We start from the raw sequence: 21844 nt of genomic DNA, 5'->3' as shown, positions 1-21844 counted from the left end.
AGAGGAAATATTTCAAACCTCAAATTTTGATAGCAAGGAGCTGGATATTATAAGCATTTATCAATAACTCAGCAATTCTTTGCGGCACGGATGAAATCGGGCCGTCTGTTTAAAACTCCAGCTATAATCTCTCTTATGAGGAGGTGGTCAGACTGGTCGCTGGTCAGGTGAGCGCGGTAAGCTTACTCATGTAGAACCAATCGCTTAATTTTCTACTCAAATCAATTTCCAGAACGTTTTAAAACTACTTTAAATGAAAGTAGATAACGAAAGGTGTGAAAAGTAGGCCTACTCAAGTAAGCAGTTTTAAAAAGTAAATTTGGTCGAAGGCTCGCTTACATTTGACAGTTGCTTTTGGCGGTTGTTGCTTCTTCAGAAATGGCAATTTGTTGCATATTCTCGACTAACGTAGAAGACTATTGTCTCTGCAATTCAAGTACAATCTTTGAAGATATATCCAACAGTTACTGCGATGGCAATTTCACGATTTTTATGACGATTTCACGCCTAAAGTGACTCAAAAGCTATCTCAAAACTACCATAGACTCTACAAAATGCGAAGTTTAAATCGTAAATAGCTTTGCCTAGAAACCGCCCACGTAGAAGTGGGAGTATATTCTAAAAACGTGATAACTTGAGTAAGGATAGTGCAACTTCCTTACTGACCTGATCTGCTGAAGCCAAAATGTGGAGACCAGCTGGTGTTGTATATGAAGATGAAAAATTTATTAATCCCGCGGATGCAACTCGTGCTTAAACGAAAAGGGGTTTCCAATAACGATATATTTTCCGAAACCGAATCAATATCATCCATAACGCAACATTTACTACCGGTCGGTATTCTTTGTAGAAGTGGTGAGTGTCATTGCGTGCTGTATACTGACACCTATCGGAAGCTAGCTGCACTTTTTATCTGTTTTATATTTCATGAACTTACTGTTATGCGCGTCTGGTAGAAGTGACGTAATGGAATGTGAAAATCATTGCAATCAAAACCTTGAAGGCCTATCTTATGACAGATCCGCGCTATGGTAAGACCCTAGTTTAGGCCCAGGTGGGTATCCGATTTCAAAGACTGTTCCCAGTCGTTTTGTCCCCTTGCTATCTTTTCATTTGTATCGCAATCTTGTAAAGGTAACATTGGCGATAAAAACTCAACTCAACTACTCAATTCAGTGCTTCAATAAAATTGACCCGCACTGTCCGACTCGAATCACTAAAATCAATACTCAACGAGGATTCTGGTACTCGTATCTTTGCAACTGAACCTGATTTAGGGCAAGTTTTTGCAACTTTTGCAACTTTTTTTTACAGCTTCCGGCAGCTTCCTAAATACTCGTAAGATATGTAGAATGCTGTTTCAAGCTGTTTGAAGGAATCTTATAGAGCAACTTTTTGCAACTTTTGTCCATTTGTTCCATGCAACTTTTTGCAACTTTCTCGATTTTTCATGAAAGTATTTTCGAATTTGGGGAAATACACGGCCAAATTCGACTGAAACACCGTAAATCAGCACCGAAGTAACGCCTTTACGGGTATTTCGGGAGCTGAGCCGAAAAATTGACCTTTTTTCAGTCAACCGACCAAAATGTGGTCAAAATGCAACTTCTGCAACTTTTCAAGTTTTTTCAAAAATAAATGCAACTTTCCACGGATTTAACTGAAACAAAAACTTGCCCTACTGATTATGAATCAAATTACATCTCCGTATTGAAGTGAGCCATTTATCTCGTCATCATTGCAACGTCACGTGAAAATATATCAAATGGACGAGTTCTATCGCCTATAATGACACATATAAATGACCTGGTCAAGAGCGACCAATTGTAGCTCTGCAACATACTGCATCGTAGTCGATACCAGGGATTTCTAAAACTAAAAATGCCTGATTGATACTTGTACCAGCCCCTTTGAAATTACGAACCCCTCCAAAGTAACTCGATATATAATGTTCTCATTAGATTGGGCCTACAGGGTGCAGAAATTTTCAACAGTAGGCCTAGAGTACTTACGTCGTGGGTATTTTCTGATGTGCCCAACGAATAACATTCAAAAGGTCAACGGAGCAGTTAGGACAGGTCGACACCCGTGGGGTGCGACCACAAATGGTTGAGACGAATCACTGGCCTTCAACGTTGCATTATTAATGCAATCCTAGTCGGTAACTTTCCATATGTTACTAAAACAATGGTTTTGTTTTGATAGTGTAAGTCATGCGTGTATAGATGCTTAGAAGCTCAGTGAGACCATGAATAATAGGCTGATCTGAGGAGTACGTAGCCGGAAGTTGTAATGGTAAGACGCTACGTCGTGTCACTCTCACCTGACCGCATTACTATTTATTAGTAGAGGCGATCACTGTGCTGCCTGAGGTTTGGTCAGAAAATTGCAGGCCCGCGAACCCAAGCGGTTCAAGCCAGTCTAGATTTATGAACGGATTCCGCAGATAAAATAAACTCGGGACAATACAACGAATGCGCATTTCCCCGTGATGATGAGGTGCTACTTTACAGCGAGTCAAATATGGAATTCTGAAATACAATGTCCGCCGTTTCATTGTTGTTTTGTTGAGAAAAGTTACAAGAATTGAGTCAGTACAGAGTGATAGACAGTTATACACCTGTCATACCTTTATTGTAAAAGAATATCCGATGTATAAGAGAATATATTTGCCTCTTCCTGCACGCGGTGTCGATGTAGTTCACAAACCACTGTGCGTATTGGATTGCGATTTCAGCTAATATAATTCTCGGACTTTTATTTTCTGCAACAACTTTAAAATTGATCGCTTTGGCTGAGGTAGACTGCTTTAGTATCATTGCGGACTGGATGAAGACGCACTGTAGCCAGGCGTATTTTCAATCTTCTACCCGTACTTGTGTTAATTGGTTGACTGGTCGACTAACTGCAACTCTATTCATCTTCTTGGCTATAACTATGTTATATTGAGAGTGTCAGAAACAGACTTGACTTAAACGTATTGGCCAATATGCAGAGATAATATAACAGATCATTTTTCATAGCGTTTTAGTTTCACGCAGTGATGGAGTCTGGTCATAGGAATTCGTATTATGAGAATAAATCACCCGTTGTTTCGATGGAAGACCGTAAATTACGTTCAAACACCGTGGCATATCATCGGGACATCTCTGGAACAAGAACGAGGCAGGCCGCGGCGTCCTCAACAACATTACACCCGTCCTCCCCAACAAGTCCGACTTCTCCACGACTTTACACACCGCATAAAAAAGGTAAGTGGAAGTTATCAGTGATGGACATATTAGAGCGGTGATGGTTCTTAAACTGAGAGCGCAAAAGAGTCTAACGGGCGCGAGGTCTTCTGAGGGTAATATTGCATTCTTTAGCTATAGGAATGAGATGGACTTGTGTCGAATCTTCAAAGTGTTTATAACTGACAACAATAAGCATAGCGATTTCATTATAAACTACATTAGTGAGTGAATCCGTCTCTATAAAATATTGTCGTCAACGGGGAGGGGCACATCCCGAAATGCATAAAAAACAAAATTTAATTGAAATAAAATATTTATAATAAAAATAAAATAAAACCAGAAGCTTTTAGAACTGTTACTCTTCAGAAGCAGTCGCCTTAAAGTGGGGATTATAGAAACTCGAGTATAACTAATACATTCTATGCAACATCAACGTCAAGTCCTCAATGAACATAGTATGATATCCTAGCATAAACAACCCGATTTCCAGAATCGCTTCCCAATTGAATCTTACGAACATGATGTAGTGCATGTAGTTTAATTTTAAGTATTCCTAGCCGTGGATATCGACGCTGGAAACGCAGAATGTGTTCTATCAAACTATGAACAAATGAAGGTTCATGAAAGAACAGACAGATGATATTCGCACAATTTCATTATTTAAAACCGCCACCGGTCCTTAATAAATATGGAATGCATCGTATTATGCAACATTAAATATATTGTGAAGTGCTTCCGGATGCCGTAGGCTTGTATGCCGTTGCGTGAAGGCTCTTCTCCAAACTGTTTGTGTCGAGAATGATGATGTTTCAATACCCCCGGCCCACGCCTCATAGTAGCCTATATCAAACGAAATTGCGTTTTGGATATCGCCTCAAAAGCTGTTGCCACATAATACCTGGGGCTATGTCATATCAATTGCTTCGCAATCTGCACTCTTCTGTAGCCGTTCCTGTGTGTTTTCTTATCGATTCGGAGATTAGATTATTGCAACCTTGTAACTGAATGCACACAGTATACTGCCAGTCAAAACAGGTGACGTGTTTATACGGAAGGAAACTGAGAAGAACAGATTGAATGGAATACTTCTCCCAGGTATTGTTAATCGACGGGAACCACAGTTTCGATTAGATACGACTTACGACTAGAGAAACGAGTATAGGCTTTTTGAACTACAAGAAGCAAAACTGTATCCCTCCAAACCCGTCATCGTCACGTATCCTCGTCATGTATTTGGATTCTACAAATTTGAAGGCAATGCTTTCTGGCATAACAGTTATTTCACGTCACATATGTCGATATACCGAGTGCTCCTATAAAAGGTTTTCGCTGGGGCGTTCAAAAGACATATTATATGTACCATATGGTCGGAAGCCAGCTGACCACGCGGTAAAAGATGTTCCATTTCGAGGTTCAAACATTCTCGAGCATGCTTACTGCATACGACCGCATAATTAACGCTAGCATTGCATGTATTGAGTTGTAGCTTACGTTGCCTTATAGTCTTCTAAATGAACATTTACAAAAATTCATCACATTTAGTATGCGTACCAACAGTCGCCTTGATCCTAGTGACGACCGGCTATGTTGAATAGTATATATTCGTATTGAAATAAACCCGTATATTTTCGGCTGATACTAGTCAGGGTTAATCGTCAGAGAGAATTGGAAAGAACATGAACAATTGTATCACCAAATATGGCGTTACCGGCCAGAAATGTCGGATAATCGATGGCGAAGAGATCGCCTAAGCTCAATGTACTATATTTAAATGGTACAACCAAAGGTCGTCAGCAACAATGACCATAACAATGACAAATTGCGACGATCGATTGTTCGGAGCAATGCCGATCTTCCGACTTTGAGGGCAATATCGGGGTGGTTACATTGCCCTGACCAGATTTTAATTTCTCTTTTCGGAATCAGAGCAACACTAGCTTTCGATCAAGGCCAGTTATATCAACTTTTAGCGCTCGGGTCGCCAACTATAACTCTGCCAGCAGTAAAATGCACTGCTACAAGCGTAACGACAGGAGTTGCATATCTGTCCGTTGGTTAGTAATATATAATTGTACAAGTACATGTACTGTACACTAACATCACGCTCTCGATCATGGTGGATGAATAAACAGACTTAAAAGTAAATGCATTTCCGGTTCTGTTTATATAGTGTATAATTTTAGTCCACGCGTTTGCATTCAAGAGTAGATTTTATGGTCTAAATTCCAAGTAACTTTTCGCGGGCATGTCAGAATCCCGTCGTGAGCCGTGAAATGCCCAGATCCGCTCTATACACTGTTCACGTCGCAGATTACCTGGATGATAAAGAGGTAAATATCAAATCAAAGATCAACGTAATGCTGGTTGTAGGCAGGACCGTAACTGCCGCACCCCAAACCCTCCAATATTTCGTGAATTAGCATAAATTATAAAGTACTTTATGAAATTTTATGCAACTTTTTCAAAAATTTTGTGCGCTCTGTGCGATTTCAAGAAACCGAATATCTTGATTTTGGGTACCCTTCCCCCAAGAGAAAATACACAAGACTTATAGAAATGGGCATATCGGCGATGGCCCTTACCGCGTCACGATTCACCAAGACATATAAATTTTTAGGCCATGTAACATGCAACTCCAAGAAGTTTGGTTTATCATCATATAGGGGCCCGGTGCTGTTATTGCCCTGGTTGTAGGTCCAATATACTAAGGTTACCATAAGTCCTCTTTTAAGAGGATTTGTCCTCTTTTTTGACTTTTTTGAAAGTGTCCTCGGAGAACGCCCAAATGTCCTCTTTTTGAGATTTTGACTTCTTTTTTGAGAATTTTGGTCAAATTTACGGCCAAGTTCGACTGAAATACCGTAAATGGGCACCGAAGTAACGCTCTGGCTGGTATTTCGGGAGCTGATCCGGAAAGTTGACCTTTTTTTAGTCAACCGAAAAATATTGACCATTTTCTCAGGATTTTCCTCCGGTTTTGCAAGATTGAAAATTTTGAAAAAGTGTCCATATTTCAGATTTCCAAAATATGGTAACCCTACAATATACTTTAGTTAGGGTTGCATTTAAAATAAACGGCGTTTTAAAACAATTTGTTTAAAACATGTTTTAAACAGTGTTTAAACAAAGGCCTTTTAAAAAAATTGGGTTTTTAAATTGTAAAATTATACCACAATAGTGTAAATACTTCCGAAAAATATGTTATATGAGCATACGGAGAATTACCACCCGATATAGCCCACGTATATGGATATACGTCGGCTCAAATAGTCGGTTCAACAGCAATAGTACAGATATTTCGTCAAAGTATCTATATTTACCCTATATATTTTCAATTGTCAATGTCAATCCACTATGGCGTCACAATTGAATATTCGTGACGTCATGACCTGGAAAAATGTTGTAAACAAGGGCCTTGTTTTAAACATGTTCGTTTCAAATTGGTATTTGTTTTAAATGCAACCTTAACTGTAGTAGGCCTAAGAAAAAGCCTGAGATTGAAGGGGTTGTGATAAGATCGGTGATAAAATTCGTTAATATGTTCGATCATCTCAACGGTAATTTCCTTCGGTATTGATTTCACTGTTTAACTATGCACGGGTGCACTGTTCAAGAAATAGTACATGGCAGAAACATTGAATAGAAATACTTGCGAATGCAACACCGATCTCTGTAAGAGGCGTTGACGTGGACACTGGACATGTTAGTATCTCCATTTTGTTGGAATGCTACTGTAGCTCCAGGTGTTTTGACTGGTCTTACCGTGCCATAGTTTCAAGCGTGTTTGCTGCTTTGAATATTATATGAACTTGTGACAGTATAATTGGTAGGAATTTCCTGTATGCAGGGTGTAGGCCATAGTTATGATTAACAAATTTTAAAATATTTTTGGTAAGTTTAACTAGCATTATTGCAATTCTGATTGCGTCAAAGGTACCAATTGGAATGTTGAAGTACTTTTTTACCATATATGACGTTATGATCAGTGATGTACTCAACTCGACTCGACGTAAAACTAAATCAATCAGATGCTAGATTTGCGCAGCCACGGTTATATGTTATGTCGTTGGCTTTGGCATATCGCATACGTGATGGCATTACGCTACGCACAATCCGATCATAACGCATCTTAACATCGATGACCAGTTCGCCACGTAACGAAATGTATACAGATTGCTGATGAATATAACCACATGCATGCACTGCACATTAATCAACCACATATGATGCAGTATTGCTCACGAATGCTTCTTAATGTAGCGGGTTGCCCGCTCCTGGATCTAAATCTAAATATAGGCTACAGTAGTTGTTGTCACGTATATGGGTACATAGGAGACTGAGTACAATGCATCCCTCAATTTGAATTATTCGCTAGTGGGGTTTCCAAAAATCTAATCAACGCGTTGACTGATGCTACCGTTGGGAATGACTTAACCATTTGAGTCACATCCGGATTGACGTTGAATCTTCACAGGTAACGATACATCCATATTGACGAACCCGAATATTATTACTACAGTGGGGTTATGATATCAGATAGTCATGTTTCGTTCGATTGCTATTGATTTTTGATCAGCCGCGTGGCAACATGCATGAATCAGAGCAGGTACAGTAAATATGATTTGGTCGAAGCATCAGTTCAAGCGTAGTAGGCGTTTACGCTTCCTCGTTGCTCCGGTATAATCTATATACCTTAACGACTAAGAATGTACGGACATCGCATTTGTGTTGTCTTACATAAGTTGGAGACGTACTAGTTGTGATTAGTTGGTATGCGCTACGATTGTGTGTTCCGGGTGGTACTACGGTGAGGTGTGAAACCATATATGATATAATTAGTCTTATTGGTGTATGATAGAGAAGTGGCAATGTTAACAAAATTTGGGTTATCACAATGCAAATTGTGTCATCAAAACGCCCCCGCCGAGTTTTATTTATTCTGTAACAAAACCGAAGCCAATTTATTTTTTCTAGTTTGCTTTGGTTTCAGTGATTCAATACGCTGATTAATTTCCTGAGATAGATGACTATTATTATCCATCCAGATCGAACGTGGATATAGTTTTCCCGCTTCTCGAATTAATCAGGATTGAACTAATGAAATTCCCATCGTTGTTTCATTACTGGATCGCGTCGACACATCTCTATAAGCGTATTGATTGAAATTGACGAGCTACTTGGAGCCACAATAGCAGCATTGGGCGGTGCAGTCTTTTTCATTTTGTGCGGAATGAAATTTTGACCCTGGAAAATTAGATAATGGCTTCTGTAATACTGGCGTTATTAATAATATTTTTGCAAGAAGAAATTGGGTGAAACTTGAATGAATTTGCTGAGTTAACACGTTTATTGTGATAATCTACAAAGCACCCTTCTACGAATCCAAATAGGCTTACTCTTGTTTTAGAAATGTATACCGAATTTGGGATAACAATTTTTCCAACGTTATGTATGCTATGATTTCCAGTGCAAACAGATAGTGAGTTGTTATGCACGTTCTCTTTTGCGATGTGACCAGCAAAATGCATTGTTGATATTCAGAACCACTGACTCAAATCAAGTGCAGAAACTTATTACGTGTATACGCCACACGGCATATGATAGTAACTAAATGCACCTACGTTCATAGTAGTGGCACTATACGTAAACAAATTCTAAAACTGATTCACTAACATAGATACGCACAACACGAAGAACAAACTTATTGTCAACTCAGGTCTGTGACGCGCAATCATACTGTAGTAAACCGAGTCAGGCAATCTTTCTGACATAATATTCACCCAGTCATGGCGAAACATTGATCGGATGTATTTATATACTTGTGTACAAGAATATGCATAGTGGCATTCGATTGAAAATGTCTGCGTATATGTGGCCTACGTATGCTTATTACGTGTCTATTGAAATCATTGGTATCATAGCATTGTTGTTGTTGTTGCTAAATCTTATTCTCTTTTATAACCAAGCCTAATGCTCTATGTCTATATATGACTAATAGTCGTGGGAATATGTCATGTACATGCAGTTGATTTGTTTCAGGAAGAAACATGTTTGAGGAAGGTGAATACGTGGAGACAAAATCGTTAGGCCTTGCAGGCGGTCGTGACTGTGTAACGATGTCTAATATCCAGAAGAAGGCGGCTATGCATTCTATGACAGTTCGCCTCCCGAAAAATCCGTTCCGTAAGTCTCTTCGGTTTTAAATTTAGAGTTTTACACCCAGTGGTTTCAAAGATCATCGGCTCACTGCGTGTGTACGTAGACTAGAGGCTACGTACGTACGGCAGCAATTGCAGCTAACGATAGCGGACTATATTGTAACGAATGTTGTTGAGCACCATGCTATGGCAATGAATATGTGTTTATAAATTATTCACATATAGGACTATTGATAGCAATTGGTATTAGGGTGAATGGCGCATAACTCAATGTGACGATGAACACCAATTTGGTTCAATAACAATTCGTCCGTGGTGTGGCACAAATGCGCGCCTCTGCTGATAGACAACGAACAATTGGAAGATACGGACACCGAACATCCATGCGTCATTGAGCTAATCAAAGGGCGGGCAGAAGACGCTTTTACCCCTAGCAATTCTACGTTTAAATAGTGTAGCGTCACAATGAAGGCATTCAGTAATGTAAGCCTTAATGAGAATGCAGGAATTAAAATTCTGGCCCCACCCAATTTAGTGACGTTGTGCATATGTGGTTCATAGAGACTTCATAAAATATATTGCCTTTGGAATGAACCATTTGCAGTCACTGAAGTCACTCAATATATAGTATAAACAGTGTTGTCATGTAGTCAGCACGATTTGCATCAGTTTGAGACAATCACGGACCAATTTCTCTCTGTATAATAGTGGAAGAAGACTACGCCGATATGACGGGTCATCAGCGGAGCCCGGTCAAAATGGACATGATGAGACAAACTTTGAAACATATGCCGTCAAAGCGAAGGTCATACAGCACTTCAGCCACCAACCTGCAATTGGACAGTCTCGAAAGACCAAAAAGACCCACAGGTAACCCATAGATAACAGCTTCGCGTTCTATTTCGGAGATGTGTGTCTCATTTAAAAGCTCTTAACTATTTAAACTGCCTTGCCGTAATCAACTCTACAATACTTGTATAGTTTCAATGCCTTACTATTTTACACTGTGAAAGCCTTGAAACCTTGATTTGTTGTTCGCAGCATACGACACATGTAGTAAAAAGCAAAGTAACATTATTGGTAACGACTGATGATTTGGGAGATTTTTTTGACCAAAAAGCTTAATTTTGACAAAAGTTTGCCCTCATATGCAAATTTGGTGTTTTCGCTCATAAATTCTGGAATTGTGCTACTTATCTTGATTTCTGGTTGGAACTGTCTGTCCGTACGAAGTGGTTTGGCCTGAAAAAACTTTTTTGACCTGAAAACTGTCAAAAAAATTTATTTTAACGAAATCTGGACCTATGAAGAATTTTAGTAGTTACATCACGCATCATGGTAGAAATAATTAAAATTTGTTTTAGTACAACGTAAGATACTTTCCTACATTATCGGGTAGAAAGTGTCTGTCCTTACTATGTAAGTAGCTTGTCAGGAATGGAGAAAGAACGTTCAACAGCAGCAGTTCGTGGCTGGAAACACTGAAGTTTTGCGTACACTGCTGGTGACACTCTGACACCCCGTCTTGCTTCATTCTAACAATGTTGGCTATGCATTACATTTTTTCATCATGAGCTTCTTGATATCAGAACCAATGTCCAATTGTCCATGCAGTCTAGCTTCAGTTAGGATATTGCGGTACGTTGAGCATAACAGCATGTTAACCTATTTGTTTCATTTGACCGTTTATGATTCGCAATGAGCAGGCCGTCTACAACGGCAGGCCTATAAAGTACCGTAATTTTCCGAATATAGTGCGACCCCATGTATAATACGCACCCTTAAAATGACGTGTATATTCTGGGAAAAAGCCTGTGCCCATGTATAGTACGCACCCTGCATTCGCAGTACATGAATAGTTGCGGTTTAGTATTCGATGTTGTTCTGTTTTGCGATGTCACTGTCGAACAATCATGACATAATGATCGCTAATCATAATACAATTAACGGCATTGTCTCTAAACGAGAGTAGATAATAGCCAAAACCTTTGAGGTCGGCGACGCGATAGCTCAGGCTAGCGACATACGACATCTTGCGCACGTGGCCTACTACAATTACAGATGCGATTGCTTAGGCCAACGGTTATGTCAGGCGCACCAGTCCTGTTGGAGATGCGACTGAATACCCAAGCGATTATATCTTGTGTGCATGGGCTCTTGTGTATGCAATTGTCACGGCCTGTCGTTGACGCGATGCATCAACAAGGACGCGATGAATCAACAAGGATTGCCGCGCACGCCGGTAGCACTCAGTGACCTAATTTCGCTCGCGTACAAACGGCAAATCAACTCAGCAAGAGATCGCGTGCTTTGCAGACGACACTCGTTAATTAGAAACACGCTCTTCGTTAATTGGCAACATGACTCTCTATTTGTCAGCGCGTTACACTCGAATATACGAAATTCGGGGCTCAATGGCTAGAGGTGATCCGCGATTTAAACAAACATGAAGAGACGCGTGATTTCAAGTTTTTGATGGAGGGATTTTTTTTCAAGGCTTGCTGTACTCATGCGCACCCCCCTGTTTTAGGGCAAAAAATCGGTAAAATTTTGCGCATTATACATGGAAAATTACGGTAGGCTACAATATGGAACATGTCAAATGATAAGTTCACCGACAGTGCAAACATTAACGATACAAACGAAAAGCAGATTGCCAAAAGATTTGGACTTTGTAAACAATTTTGACAATTTTTTGACCCAACGCTACAATTTTGTCATATTTTGACATGTCGAAAACTCGCCCAGTCATAACCCAAAAGGAAATACTTTCAGATCTTGAATATGACCAAACCGACGGGCGGATACCACGGTCGGAAGAACGATCGAGAAGCACCACCGTCACGTCACATGCGTCGACAAGTTCGACTCTGAAGAGCAGCCAACCCTCGATAGGTAAAAGTACATTAGATTAAGTTCACTCGCGTATTGATTGGTTGTCGATGGTTTCGAATAGTACTACAGCTACGGCCCTAATTACGCAGTGTAAGTGGTGGATTTGTGAGATTTTTATACTAATCGTCTTCAAACACAGGAATTTGGAAGGTTTCGCTAGTTCTGATCTTGTATAAGTTTTCTGAGCGAAAAGAAAACGGCCGTACCTTTTTGTAAAACACGACTGTTGTCTAGAGTTCCCATACGTCCTCCTTTATAGGAGGATTTGTCTTCCTTTTTCAGGTTTTTGAAAATGTCCTCCGAAGACGCCTAAATGTCCTACTTTTTGAGATTTTGTCCTCTTTTTTGGGAATTTGGTTAAACACAGGGCAAAATTCGACCGAGATACCATAAAATAGCACTGAACTAACGCTCAGGCGGGTATTTCGGGAGCTGAGCGGAAGTTGACCTTTTTTTAGTCAGCCACCTGCTAAAATGAAGGAAAAAACAGTATTTTGGGCGTTGAGCGAGTTTTTTTCTAGTCAACCGACCACGAAGTGGAAAAATTTTACCATTTTTTCAGGATTTTCCACCGGTTTTTTAAGTTTGAAAATTTTGAAAAAGTGTCCTCCTTTCCCGATTTCAGAATAAGGTAACCCTAGTGTTGTCTAATGTCTTTTACCAACTATGAACGAATGCTATTCGCTGCGCTCGATATCAGCGGACCACAATATGACCTAGCAGTTATTTCGCTTACTAACACACCTTACTTACTTCAGTTTATTCACTTCTCTTTTTCATGCTATCTTCTGTTCGTTTTAATCCAGTGAACATGCCTCTTGTTCAAATGGTCAGGACGCCAATGTCGACGTTTGATTGAAATACCACCCCAAGTCGTTTCGAATCCTTCCTATATCTTTTCACTTTCGCAATGTTGCGAGTTTTGAAATGATGAGATTAATAGTATTTAACTGATTTCAATTAATATAGCGAGTAGGGATGGTGTGAACCTCTGAAAGGTTCAGGTTCGTCTGAACGCGAACCTTTTTGAAAGGTTATGCGTGAATGCGAACGTGAACCTAATGACGTCACATGACGTCATATTGCTAATTCCAGCCCTACATTTCAGTGAAGTGGTATATAATAATGTGCACGATACCTAGCGACGACTCGGGCCACCTAATGCCACAATTCTGAAGTACGTACTGACTTTTAAACGTCGCAAAATTTATCAACTGAAGCAATCAAATGATATAATAATCTCATAGAATCAATATCTTTCGTCGCTTTGCCAGCAATGTCGACGAGGAGTTGCAAGGAATATAAGCTTACGCCTTAACGGTCTAGGCCAGACAGGACAATGTATTCGTCGTCTGAGTATTGCTACGTTGATATTGAACAGAGTGTAAAACGGGTTTTACCCATTAACAAGTTATACAGCAGTAGCCAACACCCCAATCGTACGGTTTTGGTTTTTATGATACAATAAACATATAAAATCGAGATCAATTTCATTGATTGATGGTTGAATAAGCATCATCCGGTGACTATCTACATTCTACATGTAGCGTATTTCGCTCTTGATGTTGTGTGATTGCGGGTCAAGCTCACAGCAGAAAGTCACTAAATATTCACGAACAGAAAGCTGGACATTTCGAGCAAACTTTTGTAACAAAGCAGGTGAAATGTTTGAGATTGCCAAAGTGCATGCTCGATTGGTTTTGATTTTGTATGCTGCCAGCGCCATGCATACAGTGGTCCGTGGTTGCAATTCAATAAATTTCAACCAAAGATGCTATAATAACGTGAAAATTGGAATAGATGAAAAAGGTTCACAGTGCAGAACCTACCAAGGTTCGTTTGTGAACGTGAACCTCTAAATTTCCGAGGTTCACACACAGAACGCAAACGTGAACCTCACGTTCACAACATCCCTAATAGCTAGCTGATATAGCTTCAGTGTGTACAATAACCTGACGCGATTTACGCGTATTACGTGTAAATATGACGCGCAATTCCGAGTATCGATTCTGAAAGATATTGGTATCGTTACTAGTTGATGTTTATTGCTATTACAAACGTTTCAGCTGAAGAAAGATTTAGCGGCGGGATGAGCCCCACATCAACATGGTGAGTCAATAAACAACAATCCATTGACCCAGTGAAGTACACTTATATCGTGCCAATGTTCAATGTGCCAATAACTTGATGTAGAAGAGTTTGTATGGATTTTGTGGATTGGGGCATAATTCCGAATTTTGTTCAAGCTGATTTATACTGGAGTAATCACATTCAATTCAACTACGTCATTTTTAGCTCACCCAAGATCACTCTTTCGCCAAGTGATACCAACACAGAGTCCTTGAAGACTACGCCACTGTCAGCCGAATGTTCTGGTGTAAATCACGGTTAGTATTGTCGTTGTTCATTAGGGTGGTTCAAAAGTAACTTTGTTTTCATATTTTCGCGGCTATTGGATAAAATTGTTAGATTGGTTAAAAAGCAGCTGCAAACCAAATTTGACTCAATTGGCCGCAAAAATCTGCAAAAAAGTTATTTCAGAACAACCCTATCGTTCGTATTTCTAGGCCTGGTTGGCAATAGACCTAAACTCTAGCGTACGTTGTTAATGAGCAATATAGACGCGGTAGTTTGCTTGAAAATAAACCTAATTTTATTCAAAGTGCGTATTAGATATCGCTGGTCGGTGATTTACACGGCATAAAAATGACATCAAGTGTGAAATATGCTTATCTCACAATATCGACAACGCTAGGGTGGCCAAATATATATTCCTAAGTCCGCTGCATTATATTTTAACTACATAGACTCAGGGACTTTACCGCGGCCCACGAATGCATGTTATTGTAGTTTTTCTCCCTTAGATCAGGCGCAAGTGGCTGTTGTCATTGAAGAGACATCCCCACAGATAAACTCGTATTCGACATTCTCGCCGGGCATGCATCTCAGCAAGGGAGACGGAGCTTCCCAGAAAGACAAGATCTTCTCCTACAAAAGTTCGATCAAGAAAAGAACTGCGGTCGTAATTGCGGTTTTATTTATTGTATGTTGCGTCGCCGCCATCGGAGTTTTAGGTAAGATGTTAATCACATGCAGAGAAATGGGTGTTAAACCAGCGAGGAAATGTTATAAACCATTCTGCTGTACACTATTCGGAAATCAGCGGTTCTCAAACTGGGGAGGGAGGTTAAAAAGGAAACAAAAAGTATCTTGAGAGAAATGATGAGTTCTCGAGCTCGGAGTGGACGACATTATGTCGATTTGTCTTCAATAACTATAATAATAATCATAATTTTATTTAGAGTACGTCATCATTGCGTCGTACCATCCATGCATACAACGATGCTTAATTTTGACAGATATCAAAGCTAGGAAAGACTAGTAAACATTTCTAAGATAAAATAATTGGTGAAGGCGTGCAGCTGTTTGCTGTTACTTTTAGTTTCGATATATTTCTTGTCAAGATCAGTCATCGATGAAGAGTGCGTAGAAAGTGATAAAGTTATGGCTTGGTGTATAATGTCGTTGGCTATGTACCCAGCTTATGTCTTGAACTGGGATTGCTTGAGCAATGCCCCCTCCTCCAAATCAGAGATCAAAGTATGGTCTGGACTTTGGCTGTTCAATCGCTGGTGACAGCTTTCAAACCGGCAAGATGATTAATTGTACATTTGCAGCTAAGGTATAACGACTTTCCCGTATGATCATTTCACAGATATGAGCATTGATTTGGATTTCGACTTTAAAATAAAAATGGATTTGATGATTTTTATCGAATGTGTATTTGGTCGGATTTGGATTTGGGTTTTGTTATTGCTGCAAATCAAGACTTGAATTTGACCTTCCGGGATGGAATTTCCAAAGATGTTGGATTTTCATGGAACATTTCAATAAATTCAATGTCAATACGAGATTTGGATGCATGGACCTAAATTTATTCCTGAAATTAGATTTGGACTTTGATTTGAATCTCATATCCGGACAGGATATTACAAGATAATAAATCGGCTGTAGTGTATACTTTGCTATATTTTAGGCTTACCATATTTTGAAAATGTAAAGAGAGGACACTTTTTCACTTTTTCAGAAATTTGCAAGATGCAAAACCGGAGTAGAATTCTGAAAATCCGGTGAATTTTTCCCACTTTGTGATCGGTTGACTGAAAAAAAAAAAAAAAAAAAAAAGGTCATCTTTTCGCTCAGAGCGAAATTCACCGGTTTTCACTCCGAAATATCCGCCGCAGCGTTACTTCTGTGCTAATTTGCGGCATATCACTCGCAATTTGCTCTAAATCTGACCTAAATTTTCAAAAAAGAGGACCAAATCTCAAAAAAGAGGACAAAAGGGCGTCCTCCGAGGACACTTTCAAAAAAGTCAAAAAAGAGGACAAATCCTCTTAAAAGGGGACGTATGGTAAGCCTACTATATTTTACGTTTTAGGTTATATCGTCTCGGAAAAGGACCGTGAAATTACGAGACTTCAAAATGAAATTAACGCGCTTCAAAATAGCGAATCTGGAACAGTGACATCCACACTAGAGAACACTCTCACGACGACAGTCACCGCACTGTAAGTATAAGATCATCTTACAAGATCTGCCGTATATATCTGCACCAGTGTTTCAGAACCTTTACTAACCTGGCGAACCCTTACGCTAATTTGCAGGCCTTCGGCGAACCCAAAATATGCGCTGAGTCATGAAAGTCAAATTCTAGTCTACCACTAGGTATGGTGCGAACCCCTGAAAGTTGATGGTTCGTGTGAACGTGAACCTTTTTGAGATATTCTATGCGAACGCGAACGTGAAGACGAACCTATATGGCGTCATATGACGTCACAATTCTAATTCCAACTCTACATTTCCGATACCTATAGCGACGACTGTGGCCACATTATTAAAGCATTCGAGTAACAAGTAGGGTTACCATATTTTGGAATCGGGAAAGGAGGGCACGTTTTCAAATTTTTAGACTTACAATACTGGAGTAAAATCCGGAAAAAATAGTAAATTTACCACGAAATTGTGGTTGGTTGACTAAAAAAGGTCAACTTTCCGGCTTAACTCTCGATATACAGTTTCAATTTTTCTTTCACATTTTCCATTGATTGGACGGTAACCCTACATATAAGTATGTGCTAACTTTTTCACTATCACCAAATGTATCAATTGGAACAATCGAGTGCTATAATAACTTCATGAAATCAATATCTTTCGTCGCTTTCCAAACAATTTCGACGTGGACTTGCAAGGAAATAAAAAGCTTACGCTGTAACGGTCTAGGCTCGACCAAACAATATATATTCTTAAGGCGTCTGACTATTGCTACATTGATATTGTTCGTAGTGAAATTCCTATATACTTGCTATACAATTATGCGTAGAGTATCTGAAAATTAAGTTATGCAGGACGACACGCTATTTCATCCAACCCCCGAAGCAGTTATAAGTATATTTGAAGGAATGCTTATATTATTCAGGTTATTTCTAACAAAAGTTGAGATATACTTCTGTATACTTTCACGTAAATATCCCACAAGACAGCAGATGTCGAACAGCTTCATATAGGCCACAATATAACCATCCGACGACAGTGTTTCAGTAGTTATCCACTAAGGCAAACCATCCGAGGTCAAACCGCTGCATGTAAGCTACAGACTATATGGGGATAATAATAATAATGATTAGACATGATCCAAAAGATCACGTTACTGGGCACAGAGAGAGAGAGAGAGAGAGAGAATTCTTTTATTCGTCAACCATGAAATATAGTAAAGGCAATGTCCACAAACAATTCACGTCCAATAGTATACATTTTTTTTCCTACTATATTTTACATGGTATAGACTGGGAGACCCGATATGACCGAAGTCTTCTAGGCCGGAGTCACCCAAGCATATTGGCAGTATTAATAATATTATGAATCAATTTTTTCTCTCAGTCGAGTAGCACCGCAAAGAGTAACGAAATAAACAAAAGTAAATAAAAGACAGCAACACTAGTGAAGGACGGTTATCATAGTTAACAGTGTGATCAGACAATTTGACACATGTACACAGTGGTAATATTATTGTAACATATAAAATGAAACAAAACAATAAACAACATCACTGTGGTTATGAGATATGTTCTTAGTACTTGGATAATGTAAATTTGCAATAGCGAGCTTTAAACGTATGATAAGGAAGAGTGCATACAGTGCATACGACATAACTAAAATTACACGTTTACGCGTAAATCACAGCATGATTTTTGTAATTTCGATTCTTCATTTTCAATCATCTCTACCTATGCAACACTTGCCATCTACTTCATCTACCGCAATTCCGTAATATGACCTCTTAGTATATTGCAGAGGAATAACAATTTGACTGTATTACTGAAATTTTAAAAATATACTTCAATATCGCCATTTTCCTTAGGGGGCAGGTTGATCTCCCAGATTATGTGTGTATTCACCAGTTTTACTGTGAATAAAGAATATAATGAACCAAATTCAACGTCTCATGTAATCCTTACAACGCGAACACAGGACCAACACCATCGCGAATTCGCGACTAATTCAAAGGAGGCATAGTAATATGCAAACTTCGTCCTATCCCTATACTCGTACTCTCTATATAGCTTACTAAGACCAATAATTTTTTCAGTACCACAAGTCGAGAGTTGAGTACTTCACCAGGCGATCCTACGAATCCGTCTCTTACGTCTTCTCAACTCTCTACTACGCTACCAATCACGTTATCAACCGCCGAGAGTATCGCAGACACTTCAGTCTCACAAACGACACGCTCTTCAACTGTCGTAAATGATGTGTCCACGACCAGCGAAACCAATATGACCGAGGTGGCGTCTGGTGAAACGGTCGCTATAAGTCCTACAACGATGTCCGTTACGAGTTAGCGCCAGCATGATTTGGATTATTTCGGTTGAGAAGTGAAATTTTAGTATTCGTCACAACTTCTAAACTAGAAGGACTGGGCTCACCAAAATGCTTCGAGGTAGAGGAGTTATATTCTCGCTATCGATGGCTGGCGAATAGCTATGACATGGATGCGATAGATATACCGCTCATGGAGGGCCATCGTAAGAACTTATGAACTCCATACATTCCGACACACATTCAAAACCGTTCTATAGACATGTCTACGAAGCGATCCGATGTTCCATCTACGCTCGGATTTTCGGGCGATTTCAGATTCAAACCACATCTTATTTCCGATCTTCGGATATTTCCTCCATAATATCACACGTAGCATATTGGAATTTATTCTCTAAACCTCAAAATATCTCTGATAACCAATTTTGAACCAAAATATTCGACTTATCACTGATTGCGAATATGTTTTACGTAGTTTGTTCCACGTTCCCTGACTTTTCTATGTCAGAAGGCTTGGTGCAATCACGCTGAGACCGTGGTGGTGTCGCGAACATATGTAAGAATACAACGGAGCAGTATTTGGGAAGTGTTATCTTCCATTCTCAACGAACCGTAGAGATAAATATTGACGACATTAATCCTAATTGGTCTTCGATTGGTAAACAGGAGGAAAATCTCACTAAAATTATATTCGCCGATAATTTACGCTGTCAATGAGAGGACTGTACCCTATGCAACGCTAATGCGTGCTGCTTTCAATGCTGTAATGTAAAATAGCCTCTATTACTAGTTGCGCATTATTCAATTCATTCAACTTTAACAGCTATGAAAGTAATACTTGAATGCACCAGAATTGAAACTCATTTTCGCAAGCCATGATGCATTCCTCGTATCATCTCCGTGTGCATGACAATGGGCCTCATCCTACATTTATGTCCGGCTCGATTCTGTTTATCACTAATATGCAATCAATGTAATTCTTTTTCTATCTCGAATTGTACGTTATTTTATGCTCCGAAAATTTCATGAATAGCTGTCAGATTTATATTGAAATATTTACCCATTTTGAGTCTATTCTTCAAATAAATGACATATAGATAATTTGGCTCCTGTTAAAAATATTGAGTGTCAAAACTACGACTATCAAAATAGCAAGTTCAAAACAGTGAGTTTGATAAGCGCATCATTGAAAATAGCGCGAGTCCCAACCAACACAAAGACGATCAAATTAGCCTCTCAAAATTTTGAAATAATTCGTGAGAAACGGCGTAGTAGGCTAATGTATTTTCCCGAATAGCTACTCCCACAACCATGACTATAATCCACGATTCCTCCGATTTCTAATTCCCACTTGCATGTATTCATAAGTCTCGCGGTTTCCATGGATTGATTTTCAGATTTAATCCTACCCTATTGCCTATACCCCATATACAATGGCCACAAAGTGACTAACAATGTGATTCAAGTTAAGACATCGATGAGAAGAACAATCATGGCATGTTGGCAAGAAAACTAAAATAGAAACGGTGTTTGCGGTTCACGGATCCATCAAAGAATACGGGCTATCTTTACATTTGTTGGCGTTCTATCCCTTTGTCGGACATTGGATATATCAGGGCTTCTGGGACTACAAAACTTCTATCGCTACCGATATGTCCATATTGCGAATTGTATTACAAGCTTCTCGACTGACTACTCTCACAGGGAGCGATCGTCAGTGAATGTGGTTAAATGTGCTATCTTATCTTGATCAACTCTATTTTATCAAAGCTGAAATGTCGATGTAAAGTGAGGTAGTAGGCATGTTCTCTTCGGAGAGTCAATACCGCGATATTTAGATATTTATTTATTCGTATTTATTATGATGTAGTAGGACATCAACAGCCAATAATGCTGTTGACTAAAAATGCGCTCGCTGCTTCGTGTTGCAAGATTCATATGTAGCCTGATTGCAAATATTATCATTATAAAGCTATTTGTTAGTCTCAAAGCCACTGATGCTCCGAAGCACGGCAGTGAAACTTTTATGTCTAAAGCAAATATGCGCACTTTTCACCATTCACGAATGACTCCATCTGTGGGATAATACTATTTAACCACAGGGGTAGGCTGTGTAACGTTTGTTCCCGACGAGAAATGACTGAAGAGCCGCGTGTCCGAGCGTTTATTTCAGATATTCCGTTTCCCGTAGTCGCAGTAAGAAAAAGTCAGTTACGGAAATAGTAATAGATGGTATACGGAATCAGCAACGTCGAAGGTGAGATCTAGGAATATATGACTATTAGAATAATTACTCATTATCATCATGATCATTTCTCCTGGGGTAGTGGGGTGAGCAATCTGAGGATTCACTTGGGAATTTCGACAAAACTATACCAATCGTTATTGAAGTCCTTCAGGACGTAACCTCTGCAAATTTATGACCTGAGGAACTATATGGTTTTTGTTCCCATGTTCCCACTCTTCACTGCAAACGATATTTTATGTCAGTTTCGTAACATTTTTCAAAATAATATCCAATTCAATCATCGTCAGATAATATTTTCATCTCCTCAAGACAGACACACAACGCAATGCACACACAATGCGATATATAAGACGCAATGCAATGCAGAACAAATCGGCGGATGCCGAAACGATCAGTTGCGGTCTATTAATCAGGCATCCACATCAGCCCAA

At 39.4% G+C, this 21844-nt stretch overlaps 1 protein-coding gene across 6 annotated transcripts; it reads left to right on the top strand.

The window, feature by feature from the left end:
* Nucleotides 1-2664: 2664 nt before the first annotated feature.
* On the top strand, nt 2665-20264 carry LOC145458926 (uncharacterized). 6 transcript variants are annotated; one of them, XM_080337437.1, is made up of 9 exons: nt 2665-3251; nt 9273-9416; nt 10100-10261; nt 12167-12292; nt 14353-14395; nt 14582-14673; nt 15151-15360; nt 16728-16857; nt 18936-20264. In XM_080337437.1, the coding sequence occupies exons 1-9, from the start codon at nt 3044-3046 to the stop codon at nt 19186-19188; spliced, it is 1368 nt and encodes a 455-aa protein (XP_080193563.1). In that variant the 5' UTR covers nt 2665-3043; the 3' UTR covers nt 19189-20264. The 6 variants fall into 6 exon arrangements, with proteins under 6 accessions (XP_080193563.1, XP_080193564.1, XP_080193566.1 ...); XM_080337438.1 differs by having other exon boundaries at nt 2675-3251; nt 12167-12286; XM_080337440.1 differs by lacking the exon at nt 2665-3251 and adding an exon at nt 7398-7707.
* Nucleotides 20265-21844: the final 1580 nt, after the last annotated feature.

Source organism: Botryllus schlosseri, chromosome 16, assembly GCF_051294905.1.
Source record: "Botryllus schlosseri isolate E-star chromosome 16, Bs_hap1, whole genome shotgun sequence".
In the NCBI taxonomy this organism is placed as follows: Eukaryota; Metazoa; Chordata; class Ascidiacea; order Stolidobranchia; family Styelidae; genus Botryllus; species Botryllus schlosseri.
The sequence above is the reverse complement of the archived record's forward strand: the minus strand, read 5'-3'. Positions and strand labels throughout refer to the sequence as shown.